General features: G+C 41.7%; 1 protein-coding gene across 6 annotated transcripts in view; it reads left to right on the forward strand.

Moving 5' to 3' along the window:
* Positions 1 to 14,329, forward strand: part of DCLK1 (doublecortin like kinase 1) — a 574,006-nt gene that overhangs the window by 314,275 nt on the left and 245,402 nt on the right. For all 6 annotated transcript variants that reach the window (XM_059684420.1, XM_059684417.1, XM_059684419.1 and 3 more), the window contains exon 4: positions 2,715 to 2,814. In XM_059684420.1, coding sequence (XP_059540403.1) covers positions 2,715 to 2,814 — 100 coding nt within the window. The remainder of the gene's footprint in view (positions 1 to 2,714; positions 2,815 to 14,329) is intronic.

The following is a 14,329-nucleotide window of genomic DNA, read 5'->3' on the forward strand; positions in this document are numbered from 1 at the left end:
AGCCTTGGTCCCAGGCCCCAGAGGGAAGCCGGTGCCAGCAGCCGGGGGAAGGAAGGCCTACTCTTACATGAATTTTATGCATCAGGCCTCAGTAAGAATAATACAAGAATAAATTCTGTTTTGTGTACTCACAACTAAAAATCTACTTTTTTGTTATTGGTAATCCTCACCCGAGGATATTTTTCCACTGATTTTTAGAGAGAGTGGAAAGGACTCTCTCTAACATCGATGTGAGAGAGAAACATTGATCTGAGACATCAATTGGTTGCCACCCACATACTCTCTGACCAGGGCTAGGGATCGAGCCGGCAAATGAGGTACGTGCCCTTGACAAGAATTGAACCTGGGACAGTTTAGTCTATTGGCCAACATTCTATCCACTTAGCCAAACTGGCTAGGGCTGTAAATCTACTTTTGATCCACCCTGTATTATTTGCTCTCTTAGCAGTAGCATAGAACATACACACATATATGAATGTAATCTGCTTAGCAATCTGATGTTCTAAAATGCAAGTGATGAGAATACATAAAAAGAAAGGACAATTTCCTTTTGAAAACAATACTTTTCAACTATCAGAAATTTGTCATCAAATGTTTGGCACATAGCCTGGCACAGAGTAGGCCCATTATAAATGTTTGCATTAGTGAAAACAACACAAAAAAACAAACAGCTAGAGAAATAATGCTGCCTACGAGGAGAGTGGGTAACTGTTCTTTGTTTTGGGTATTCCCAGAGTTCTTTTCACCTATGGTTGCTGTATGAGAAAAGAGTTCTGGAATCAAATAATTTTGGAAAATACTGAATCTTTCTATCTCCTTTTTGGAGTTGTGATGTACATTAGCACATTAAGTGTTTACAGAAGTCACCTGTCTATATCTGATAAACTCAGTATTTTCCAAGTCTATTTGCACAGAAACTATTAACAACCCACACTTTAGGAAATATGCTCTTTAGGGTTAATTGTTCACAGTTTTTTGCCTGAGGGAATGACTATGTCTTACTCATTTTCTATGTACATTCTATATGATAACTAGTATATATAGGGACAATACAGATTTATGCAGATAGAATGAAAATGGCCTGTATGAGGTTGGATAAGATGACACCAACACTGACCAAGAAAGCTGGGTAGGGGAGCTGTGTCTTGAATGTAAAGATGAACAGGGTCATGGCTGGAATCAGAATGAAAGAGAGTGGTAAAATAGACAGTAGGTTCTGAATGCAAAGAACATGTTTTTAACCTGAGCATAAGATTGGAGCTTCTGAAACTGCTATTGAAGACCCTCAGTCCATCTTCCTTGATAATTACAATGTTCCTCTTAAGTCACCTATGTTGTCAAGCTGTCAAGCCTTACAGACAGAGTAAGCACTGACGACCAAGGTAGCACCTCATTCATACTTAATGCTTATTATCAAACTGTTATAGAAATTTCATTCTTAAAACTACAGCCAAGTGATTATTTGGAAATAAGAGATTAATTGGAAAAACTATCTGGAACCTACACATACTTGCATTTAGGGACTTTAAATAATGTTTTGTTCTCCCACCTTACTATTGTAAGTCTTATAGCTCCTGGATGTGTCAGGGTTGTGTCATCAAAGATTGACAAAGAGTGGAACCCCAGAGAGACCCTGCAAATGAAACTACAAACAAGGGAGGACCTAATAGTAAACACAGGCCAAAAACTCTAACACCCCAGGAAGGTTTGACTATGGTTCTCAGATATCCAAGGGAAATGCTATTAGAAAGTCTGTTTCCTACAGTCTGAATGTGTGCCTCTCATTGGCTGCTTTAGGATTTGCTCCAAATGGTCACAGGAAATTGAAATGAAATAGAAATCAGCAGTGTTTATAGTGCCTTGTTTTGGCATTATACACATTGTGAACAAAATAGTACATCGTATATCCAAAGACAGAGATCAATATGCTTGAAATTATTCATTTTGACCACATTTACTTGAAAAATGGCATTTAGCTCTCAAAGTTATTGAAGAATTGTAGGTTGAATAACTATCAAAAGGTTGTTTAAAAACTTTCTTTTTACATGACTATGAGAAGTTAGATAACATGAGCATTTTAAATTTGAGCATAGCTTGAGTGATGGCATATAGTTATCTTCGTCTGTATATCTAAATCTCAGTAATAACTGTCTTTTCCTATTATTTTTCTATTATTATGAAGGTTTACATTTTTGTCTCAACTAGATGTAGAAGGGGTCTAAAGTATATAATTATATTCATGTTATGATACAGCTATTTTTCTTCTGTTGTCACCCCAGTGAACATCATGTACATATTATGGCATCAGTTACTAAAAAACATATTTGTTGCTGAAATCATATGCTGACTTTTATTGCTATCAAGGAATATTATATTCAGAAGGAAAAAAGGGTGCTCCTTTTCCACATGTTGCTGCATTCTCTCTATTATAAAAATAAAGGGATATTACCTCTGGGCCTATTGATACATCAAGTAATAAATGTGACAGTTAATAGTTCTATTTTCCTTACCCCATCTTCCTGCACAACTGCAACATAACATGTTTCTTACTAGTAACAGATGCTGGAGACCTTCCTTTGAAATTCCTGTGGAGAAGCTGCCCTGTTGATTGCATTAGACAGGAAGTGGTTTCATGCAGATGTTGACTTGCTGGTGCATTGTAGTAATTGCTGTTCTGCTGACCCCTTGCTGAGTGCAATGCTTTTCTCTTGTAGGTGATGTGCCTTCAGGACTTTTTTGGTGACGATGACATTTTTATTGCATGTGGACCAGAGAAGTTCCGTTACCAGGATGATTTCTTGCTAGATGAAAGTGGTAAGGAAAAAAAAAGTTCAAAACCAGGGGAAATTTGAGGCAGCTTTCCAAAATGAGCTGCACCAGGCCAAGATCATGTCAACTCTAAAGCTACCAAATCAGTTTCAGATCCTCATCCAGTATGTCTTTTCCATACCTTGAATTTCTTTGATTTTTTTATATAGAAAACAGATGAAATGATAATTGGAAAGGTTACATAATTTAGAAGGGTCAGTGATGAATGGCTAATTTATAACCACTTAATAACTAAAATGATGTTCTATAAAAATCATGGTGTGGATTTCTACATTTTAACTGTATATTTTCCTCAAAATTTATATTTGAGATATTTATAATCATAAAATTATTGAATATGTTTCTAGGCTCGTCTTTCAGGTGACTTCCTTTAGTTCCTAACTAGGAGAGTGACTTGGTTCCCCCCCTTTTTTTAAACATTTCAGAAGTTTATGTCATCACCATCTGTGAGGGTTAAAAAAAAAAAGAGTAGTGTGGCTTACTTCCATTAAAAATGAAATGTAAAAAAAGGGACCGTTGATAAACAGGGAAAGACACATCTTAGGAAATGAATATCAAAGGTTGTGACTCAAGAATGATGTTTTTTTTTTAATATTATAAATCATCTCAGAACCTTAACAGCATCATGGGAAAAGTTATTAAAGAGGCCTTTCCATGATAATCTTACCTCTAATTTAATTAGGGAAATGTTACATACTTATTGACAATTCAAATTCTAGCTAGTTGGAAATGATTTTTGAAGTGAATGAATGTTTTGCCTAGATAAATTCAATTAAACAAATTAGTAAGCTTTTAGCAAAATGGATGGGAAATACATGAGCACCAACATAATATGATGAGTGATGTAATATTTCTGCTCTAACACTGCTGATGTGTATTCACATAGAGTATTTATATTATATGCATATATACATATCAGTTACATGCATTTAAACATACTGTAATTATTTCATCATTTAAAAGTGATGTAGAATGTGTAGGGAGGAATAAGAATAAGAAAGTTTACCTCTTTATTGTGAAAATTTCAAATGCCCAATAAAAGTATATATAGATGTGTCATTTGCAAGATTGAAGTTATTTTGGTTCAAATTTTTTAGCTGGAAGAGTGGTTTGATACCTCTTTTCTTATAAATAAGTTTTCTTTGCTAAATATGTTCTGTCATCTCTAATAGGCATGCCCTTTGGGGGCAAAGATTTAGGGAGAGACCTCTACCCATCCCAACCCTTCTTCAGGCAGCTTTGCCATTGTATGGACCAAATGAATGTTAGGGGTCAGGCAGAAGAGCTGACAGCATAGTTTTGAAAAAAAAATAAACTGTCTTGACTTTCAATTTAAAGAAAATAGATGCTTCTAATAGAATGGTCTGAGAGACCAGATGCATTCTGAAATGAAAGTTTCATTTGTTGCTTTGATATAGAAAACAACCTATCAGACTGGAACTGGAATACAGCTGTTTCACATCAGCAGAGTTGGCCTGGGGTTCCCAAGTCCCCAGTCTCTTTCTACCCCATGTTAGAATCCTTTCTCATTAAAAAGGATTCACACAGATCTCTCCCTATCTCTATTTGTGTATCTATGTCTGTCTGACTGTCTGTCTATCTATCTATCTATCTATCTATCTATCTATCTATCTATCTATCTATCTATCATCTATTCATCTATCTATCTATCTAACTATCTATCTAAGTATTTATCTATCTCTTTATCGGCACAGCAGTGCACATCAGGACAACTTACCCATAATTTGTAGTTTGGCCGTTTGCAGGCCCACTTCAAACTGTTTGAGAGAGAAAGTGAGAACTTCACATCCTTTCTCCTGATGAATATACCCTATTTCTTGATGTGAAATATATTTGCTGAGTAACTGTGTTCTCCCCCATCCTAAAAGAAGCATGTGGATTGGGGAGGGGAGAGAATCTAAATTAAAATTTTATTTTCTTGGATGAACTTAACCCTGAAACTAAAATCACATGTTGACAACTTCAATTTCCCTGTTGCTTGTACGCCATGTTTTAATGCTAATATATTAAAATTTGAATCTTCTAGAAAGTGCTCTGAGCATAATTTAGCGTAGCTTATATGTACTTGCTAAATGGCATTTGCACATTGAGGCTTCATTTGGCTTGTTCCGAGTAGCTTCCTGTACCGCTGCTGATACGGACATCTTAAGAATTAATACTTACCCAGTACTGTGCTTGATTTAATGGTTCCAAGAAGTGGCCTTTTGCTGCAAGGCAGCACTTTTATTTTATCTTTCAAAATTAACCCGGCTCCCAGTGTGTTCAGGATTAGCAACAATACATCCCCCTAATTACTGCTGGAAAAGTTCCTGGAAGTGGCTCTTAAGGTCTAACCAGTGAGAAGTTTACCATTAGATACTTGTATTTCATGGGGCTGTACTAGAGCCAGAGCAATATTAGAAACTGTAAGGAGCCTCCTTCCTCCCCTAAGTTTTCACCTGGAAAAAAACAAAAACAAAACAAAACAAAACAAAAAAACAAACAACCCACAAAAACACCTTCCTGTTTCCAGCTCAAAATATAACTGTTTTAGCAATATCATCATCAATGAGTGGAGTCTCAGCACCTTCAAAAATGGTGGATACAGTTCCATATAGAAAGACAGACAGGCCAACAGATCCTTCTCCAGCATGGCTTGCTGTCTAATTTAGAATGATGAAATATCACCCAGGAAAATGCCAAATTGGAGACAAGAAGCTTAACCTGGTTTTGCCTATATATTGATGATAAGTTGACAAATTTTTTATTTGTTGCCATTAAAAAGTGGTAAGATTTTGTTGAGAAATGCCTGCCTCACACCTGGGAGGGACAATTAACTCCTTGGTGATGAGTCTGTCACAGGATGTCAACTTTTGTCGACCCAACCCCCAGCCTCAACACTGATGTCCTCAAATTTGCTTGGCCAATTTCTTCACCCACTCACCTCAACCCTACCAGGCCTAAATATCTGTCATCCTCTTTTGTTTTAACTAATTTATTAGTGCTCTTGATTCTGATGTTAATAGGCATGGCTTTAAATGTACATATTTTTGCTTACATGTTTAAGTTTCCTAGGGCTGGTATAACAAAGTTCCACAAACTGGGGGCTTAAAACAATAGAAATTGATTCTAGGACAATTCTGGAGGCCAAAAATTAAAAATCAAAGTATGGGAAACACTATGCTCCCACAGGCTCTGGTTTCTGGTGGTTGCCAGCAATCCTTGGCATCCCTGGGTTTGTCCCAGCATCACTCTGATCTCTGCCTCCACTTTCACATGGCCTCTCTCTGTGTACAAAATTGCTTCTTCTTATAAGGACACCGGTTATTGAATTAAGGTCCACCCTAATCCAGCCTGACCTCATTATAACATGATGACATCTACAAAGACCCTATTTCTAAGTAAGGTCACATGTATAGGCCTCAACATAACTTTGGGAAAGACACAATTTATTCCACCACAAATGTTGTTTGAACTTGTCATAAGTAAACACATTTCTATTTGTTTGCTTTGACCTGTCTTTAGATTTGCACAGCTATAGCTATATATTCATTAGCAGAATACATAAACAACAGATCTGTGACAAGGTTGCCTCTCATCTGACCTTTTATAGGTAGTATCACCTGATGGATCATAGGAATGAATGCTGTGGGCAGTCTGAGCCCCTTTGACTAAGATGAAAATATATGTTCTGAATGCTAGAGGTGGTTGTATTTTTAATTGAGCTACCTTGTCCAAAAGGTACTGATTTCCAGGTCTTTGTCAAATGTGCTGGAGGAGACCTCTGTTAGAATTGGCTCTTAATGTCTCTGAAGGGAGGGGTTGTTTGTTTGATGAGAGTCGTAGCACAGGGTTCTTTCTGGTTTGGGTTCTGTATCATTCAGTATTGTTAGAAATGCCCACTCGAAAAGTTGATGGTGTGTGGATGAAGTCATATGGGAGGGAAGCTAATGTGGCAGAAGATGAGAATTCACAAGGATTTTTATAGGAGGTAGTTTCTAAGAAGATAAAACTGAATTGGTACAAACAAAAAGTAATGCTCTGAGGATTTTTATTTTTTAAAAAAGCCAGTTCTACAAGCTTGGTTAACATCAATGTAGTTTTAACAGTAGCACATATGAAAATTAACTTTAGTTCACTGCAGGCTTATTGTGGCTCATTTACTGTATGTAGTATAAGTATATCATCCTATATAATAAAAGGCTAATATGCAAATCGACTGAATGGCAGAATGACACACTGACTACCAGGGGACAGATGCTCAATGCAGAAACTGCCCCCTGGTGGTCAGTCTGCTCCCACAGGGGGAGTACCGCTCAGCCAGAAACCGGGCTCATGGCTGGCAAGCACAGCAGCAGTGGTGGGAGCCTCTCCTGCCTCCAAGGCAGCGCTACGGATGTTCAAATGCCGGCTTAGGCCCACTCCCCGTGGAGACATCCCCTGAGGGTTCCTGGACTGTGAGAAGGTGCAGGCTGGGCTGAGGGATCCTCCCTCCCCCAGCCAGTGCATGAATTTCGTGAATGTCAAAAAAATTCACAAAACTGGTATAGAAATATAGAAGAAATTTAAATAATTGAACTCTCACATGATGTTTTTTTGTAAGTTTGTGACATTTATGCTTCTGAAATTATGAAAGTTTAAAACTGCTCTAAGACTTTTTGGCTACTCTATGTGTCCACGTGTGTGTGTCCACTTGTGTGTGTGTGTGTGTGTGTGTGTGTGTGTGTGTGTGTGTGTGTGTGCGCGCATAGTGTCTCTGCAGAATGCCAATCCAGTTTCTCTCTGCACCAGATAGACCCATCTGAGTACAGGTTCTTCCTGGGTATGTGATTCTAGAAGAAACATTTCCTCAGCTGCTCTGATGGACCCCCATGGAGTTGGGTCCCCAGAATCTGCTTGGTAAATGTCTCTAGAAATGTTTCATTCTGACCACTTTCCAGAGACTCATGTCCTGAAAGAGATGAGACAAGTGACCTCAGGCATCACTCACCACAGGATCCTAATTGCTCTCCCCAATTCTGGGTGAAAGGAAAACAGTGTTAGAAGCTGAAACAGTAGAAACAGTATTGGAATAAGATTAGAAGACACAGGTCTGGTCCAAGCTCTATGTCCTACTTGCTGTGTGGTCTCTAAATCTCCACACCTGCTTTCTATTCTGTAAAACACCATTTTTTTCCTGAATTGTAATGGACCTCAAATAAGATAATAAATGTAAAAGCACGTTCAAAACTGTGTTCCTTATTACTTAGTGACTGATGTTAGTGAGTGACACCTCGGCTGAAATATATCTCCTAGTGGATTGCAGCTGCACTCCATCACGTAGATTCATTTGCAAGGCTTAATTGGAGACAGATGTCACCAAGATTTGCTTTTGGTGCTCTTGAGAACAAAAAAGTGATTATCTGTTGCTTTCTTCTCACTCTCACTTTTATTCCTGTGGTGGAGAGAAGAGGAATTTAGGACCTTTGAAGATATTCACCCTGCTCTGGAGGGAATCTCTGGAAGATTAACCAAATCACATTTAGAACCATTCAGACTTCTACAACTGACAATGTTCAGGAGTCCCAGCCCTTATGTCCTTGTTAATTTGGGTCCAAGGGATTTTTTAAAATATATATATACATTTTATTGATTTCAGAGAAAAAGGGAGAGGGAGAGAGATAGAAACATCAATGATGAGAGAATCATTGATTGGCTGCCTCCTGCATACTCTACACTGGGGATTGAGCCTGCAACCCAGGCATGTGTCCTGACCTGGAATCGAACCATGACTGTCTGGTTCATAGGTCAACACTCAACCACTGAGCAACACCAGCCAGCAGGTCCAAGGGATTTTTGACAGCCACACTGATCTGTCCTGGAGCAACTGATGCTAGGAAACCACAGGTCACTGGGAACACTGGAAAGATGTTCAGAATCTGGGTAAAGACCAGGCCTCCTCACAAAGTAGTTTTTGAGCACTACTAACAAAATTCATTCTTTTATGCGTCCATTTATTATTCAACTAGAGGCCAGGTGCACAAAAATTTCTGCACTCGGGGGAAAGGGGGGGTCCCTCAGCCCGGCCTGTGCCCTCTCACAGTCTGGGACCACTCGGGAGATAACGCCCTGCTGGCTTAGGCCTGCTCCCGGGTGGCAGAGGGCAGGTCCAATCCCTAGGTGCAGCCCCTGGTCAGGCTCAAAGCAGGGCCGATTGGGGAGCTGGGGCGCCACCACCTCTCATGCACAGAGCAGGGCGGATTGGGAGGTTGCGATGCCACCCTCAGTCACGCTCAGGGTAGGGCCAATTGGGGGGTTGGGGCACCGCCACTGTCACACTCAGGGCAGGGCTGATGGGGAGGTTATGGCTCTACCCCATCACACACAGAGCAGCGCCCTTGGGAGCCTCAGGGCGATCAGAGGGTTGGGGAGCTCCCCCCTATCAGGCACAGAGCAGGGCTGATCAGAGGGTAGGGACGCCTTCCCCTGTCACGAACAACAGGGCGGATAGGGAGGTTGTGGCCCTGCCCCCTGTCACACACAGAGCTGCAGGGCAATCAGGGGGTTTGGGAGCTGCCCCCTGTCACGCTGATCCCGGTGCTGGGAGGCATATTACCCTTTTACTATATAGGATAGAGGCCTGGTGCACGGGTGGGTGCTGGCTGGTTTGCCCTGAAGGCTGTCCTGGATCAGGGTGGGGGTCCGCACTGGGGTGCCTGGCCAGTCTGGGTGAGGGGCTGAGGGCTGTTTTCAGGCTGGCAGGTGACTGAAGCTCCCAACCGTTCCTTTTTTCTTTTTTTTTTTCTTTTTATTCTGGGCCAGCTTTAGCTTTGAGGCTTGGCTCCAGCTCTTAGGCCTCCGCTGCTGAAAGCAGGTTTCTGGCCTTTGTTTACTTTCTGTATTTGAAACAATGTTGCGATCCTGCTGGCTGAAGCCCTGCGGACTAAAGCAGGTTTCTGGGATTTTGTTTAGCTTCTATATTTGTAACATAGTTGCTTAGAATTGCAGCTCACAGGCCTGCAGCGGCAGGCAGGGAAGTTGGAGTCCTCCATCACTGAAGCAAGCAAGCCTCATGTTAGTTTCAAGCTGCCTGGCTGCTGGCCGCCATCTTGGCTGGCAGTTAATTTGCATATCACCCTGATGAGCCAATGGTAAGGGTAGTGGTCGTAGGCTAATTACCATGTTTCTCTTTTATTAGATAGGACTAGAGGCCCGGTGCACAAAAATTTGTGCACTTGGGGGAAAAGAGGGGTCCCTCAGCCTGGCCTGTGTCCTCTCGCAGTCTGGGACCTCTCAGGAGATAACGCCCTGCTGGCTTAAGCCTGCTCCCGGGTGGCAGAGGGCAGGCCCAATTCCTAGGTGCAGCCCCTGGTCAGGCTCAGAGCAGGGCCGATTGGGGAGTTGGGGCGCCGCCACCTGTCATGCACAGAGCAGGGCGAATTGGGAGGTTGCGATGCCACCCTCAGTCACACTCAGGGTAGGGCCGATTGGGGGGTTGGGGCTCTGGCCCCTGTCACACTCAAGGCAGGGTCGATGGGGAGGTTGCGGTGCCACTCCGTCACGCACAGAGCAGGGCCAATCTGGGTGTTGGGGCTCTGGCCCCTGTCACACTCAAGGCAGGGTCGATGGGGAGGTTGCGGTGCCACTCCGTCACGCACAGAGCAGGGCCAATCTGGGTGTTGGGGCACTGCCCCCTGTCACGCACAGAGCAGGGCCCATCAGGGGGGTTGGGGCTCCTTACCCTGTCACGCACAGAGCAGGGTCGATCCTGGGGTCGGGGAGCTCCACCCTGTCACACACAGAGCAGGGCCCATCAGGGGGGTTGGGAGCTCCCCACTGTCACTCACAGAGTAGGGCCGATAGGGGAGTTGGGGCACCGCCCCCTGTCACACAGAAAGCAAGGCAAATCAGGGGGTTGGGGCACCACCACTGTCACACTCAGGGCAGGGCCGATGGGGAGGTTATGACTCTACCCCATCACACACAGAGCAGGACCCGTGGGGGGGAGGGGTAGGGGCGCTGCCCTCTATCACCCACAGAGCAGGGCTGATCAGGGGGTTGGGGCTCCGCACCCTGTCACACACAGAGCCGCAGGGTGATCAGGGGGCTGGGGAGTTCCCCCGTATCAGTCACAGAGCAGGGCTGATCAGGAGGTTGGGGCGCCTTCCCCTGTCAGAACAGAGCAGAGCGGATAGGGAGGTTGTGGCCTCGCCCCCTGTCACACACAGAGCTGCAGGGCGATCAGGGGGTTTGGGCGCTGCCCCCTGTCACGCTGATCCCGGTGCTGGGAGGCCTCGTGGCTCCACTGATCCCAGTGCTGGAAGGCATATTACCCTTTTACTATATAGGATAGAGGCCTGGTGCATGGGTGGGGCTGGCTGGTTTGCCCTGAAGGGTGTCCTGGATCAGGGTGGGGGTCCCCACTGGGGTGCCTGGCCAGCCTGGGTGAGGGGATGATGGCTGTTTGCAGCTGGTCACACACCCTTCATGGTGGGGGTCCCCACTGAGGTGCCTCGTCAACCTGGGTGAGGGGATGATGGCTGTTTGCAGCTAGTCACACACCCTTCAGGGTGGGGGTCCCCACTGGGGTGCCTGGCCAGTCTGGGTGAGGGGCTGAGGGCTGAAGCTCCCAACTGCTCCTTTTTTTCTTTTTTTTTCTTTTTATTCTGGGCTAGCTTTAGCTCTGGCTCCAGGTCTGAGGCCTCTGCTGCTGAAAGCAGGTATCTGGTTTGTTTCGGTTCAATAATCGAAACAATGTATAACTCCAGCTCTGAAATCCAAGCTAGCTGAAAGCAGGTTTCTGGGGTTTTGTTTAGCTTCTATATTTGTTACAATGTTTCAAACTGCAAGCTCAGAGGCCGGCAAGGTAGGCGGGGAACGTTAGTTTCCTCCATCACTGAAGCAAGCAAGCCTCATGTTATTTTCCAGCTGCCTGGCTGCTGGCTGCCATCTTGGTTGGCCGTTAATTTGCATATCGCCCTGATTAGCCAATGGGAAGGGTAGCGGTCGTACGCTAATTACCATCTTTCTCTTTTATTAGATAGGATAAGCTAAGCTAACTTTCCATGAGCCAGGCAATGTGCTGGACACAAATAATTGTAACAGTAATGCTTACATGAAATGTGACTTTTAATATTGTTTATGTTTAAAGATGTCAAAGGACAGTATGTGTGGACCTAGATGGTATTATGCTAAGTGAAATAAGTCAATAAGAGAAAGATAAATATCATATGATTTTACTTATATATAGAATTTAAAGAACAAAATAATCAAACAAAAAATTAAAACAGACTCATAGATACAGAGAATGGGGGTTTTGGGACTGGGCAAAAAAGGTGAAGGGATCAAGAACTACAAATTTGTAGTTAAATTGATAATCACAAAATAGTCACAGAGATGTAAACTACAGCATAGGGAATATAGTCAATACTGGTGCAATTACTATGTACAGTGTCAGGTGGCTACTTGAAATATCGGGGGGAACACATTGTAAAATATATGATTGTTTAACCACTATGCTGTACACATGAAACTAATACGAAATAATGTTGACTGTAAACTGTAATTGGAAAATAAATAATTTTAGAGTTAAAACCAAAATAAATAAATAAATGAATAAAGATGCCAAGTGATCTTATATACTGAATTTGGATTCAGAATGCAAAAATGTTTCATTTTTGCTCTTGTGTATTTTATCTCTTTGGAAAAAATATTGCGGTAAAATGTCTAATGAATCACAAGAGACTGGAAATTCTTTATAGATTTGAAATTTTAACTGGATTATATGACCAGTTTAAATTGAATTTATGTGCAGATTTCTTTAAAATGTGTGGTAGTTTATGCTGAAAAATTTTGTTTCAATATGTTAATTCTAGAAATGTACAGTTCTTATAAAAAACACATTAGAGCTGTCTTATTGAATACTTGCAAGTTTCTGTGACATTTCAGTGTTGTACAGAAAATCTGGTATAATCAGTCCTTATTGCATTGATTATGGAATGAAGCCTGATGTTTGAAATAGAGGGGTTTGTTTCAAATGGAGAACACACTGGTAATGTGCTTTGCTCTTATTAGCAAGTTCTCATTTGCCTCTTAGGAGTGGAAAAACCACAGGGGTTCTGGAGACTTTCTCCATCTTAGCTACATTTTAGCTCTTGCAGAAATATAAAATTTCCCAGAACACACAGTGATATTTTTAGTTTTAGTCCACTGCCAAGCTATGGAGGCATATAGAATATTGCACTTTGGAGACAGAATCTAATTCAAGGACAAGGTAGTTCCTTTGCTACATAGATGATTTTCTACTTTGGAAATCATGATATTATATAACATATGTAATCTTTTCTTTATACTTTCTCTTCTGGTCCTCATGAATTTCTTTTTATTGTATTCAGTATCAGTGACCCCTGAATTACTGATATAGACAAATCCTACAAAATATAACATTGAAAATGAATCCTGTACATTAAGAGTCTTGGAGATCATCAGCTCACCCTCCCTTCCAATACACAAGTCCTCCCCACAGCATTGCAACCATTGTTCTTTTATCTTCAACTAGAGCCTCCTGTTTCTGGAAGCTAACAACTTATTAGAAGGCCAATTCCACTGCCCACTAGTGCTAATTTTTAATAAGTTCTTTTTTTATATTGAGCCCTAATTAATCTCTCTCTAGCTTGTACACAGTGGTCCCAATTCTTCCCTCCAGAATAATAAATACCACCTTCTGCCTTCAATCTTAGAAGATGAGCTTTCCCCTAGTCCTTGGGATGATCAAAGTCATTCACTATAAACTATTTTATTTTTCTTTCCCTCTAGACCAGGGGTGGGGAATGTCCAGCCTAAGGGAAGTATAAGGCTGACAAAACCATTTAGTCTGGCCCTGCCAAGGTAGTATTGTAACTCATCTTCTCCTCCCTTTTGTTCTCTCACCTTTCAAGAAAGAAGAGTCTTTTCCTTCATAAAAGCAATGAGAGTGTTTTTGATTTTGTGTTCACTCTTCTTTGTGACTTGCCTCATCAGCTCTCCGTTCCTATCATTTTTGTGGATTCGTTGTTTTATCCTGTCTTTATTGCCTCTTTCTCCTCAACCTGTGGCCATGTCTACATTTCTCTTATCCTAAAAGAGCCTTAAGTCATCTCTATCATCTTATCAAACTGCAATGCCCTTTCTGTCTCTGCAAACAGCTTTTTATTTTTTATTTAAATTATTTATTGTTGAACGTAGTATATATGTCTCTTTTTTCCCCCATTACCAACAGTTTTTTTTTAAAAAAGTTACAGTCCTAGAGGCTCACTTCTTATATCTTTGGGTAAATGATACTTTGAAAACACAAGAATTATGAGGGGTTTTTCATGTAAACAATATCTTCCACTATCCTTTTAAATTTATACAGTGGCAGAGGTTCTCCTTTTGCCAAAGAATACTTGGACAATCTCAAGACTTTTCTTCTCCCTCCTAAGAGAGTAAAAAGTATTATGGACTTTTTAAAGCTACAAATCACCATGTTAATTCATAACTGAAA

Source organism: Myotis daubentonii, chromosome 2 (genome assembly GCF_963259705.1).
Source record: "Myotis daubentonii chromosome 2, mMyoDau2.1, whole genome shotgun sequence".
Lineage (NCBI taxonomy): Eukaryota > Metazoa > Chordata > Mammalia > Chiroptera > Vespertilionidae > Myotis > Myotis daubentonii.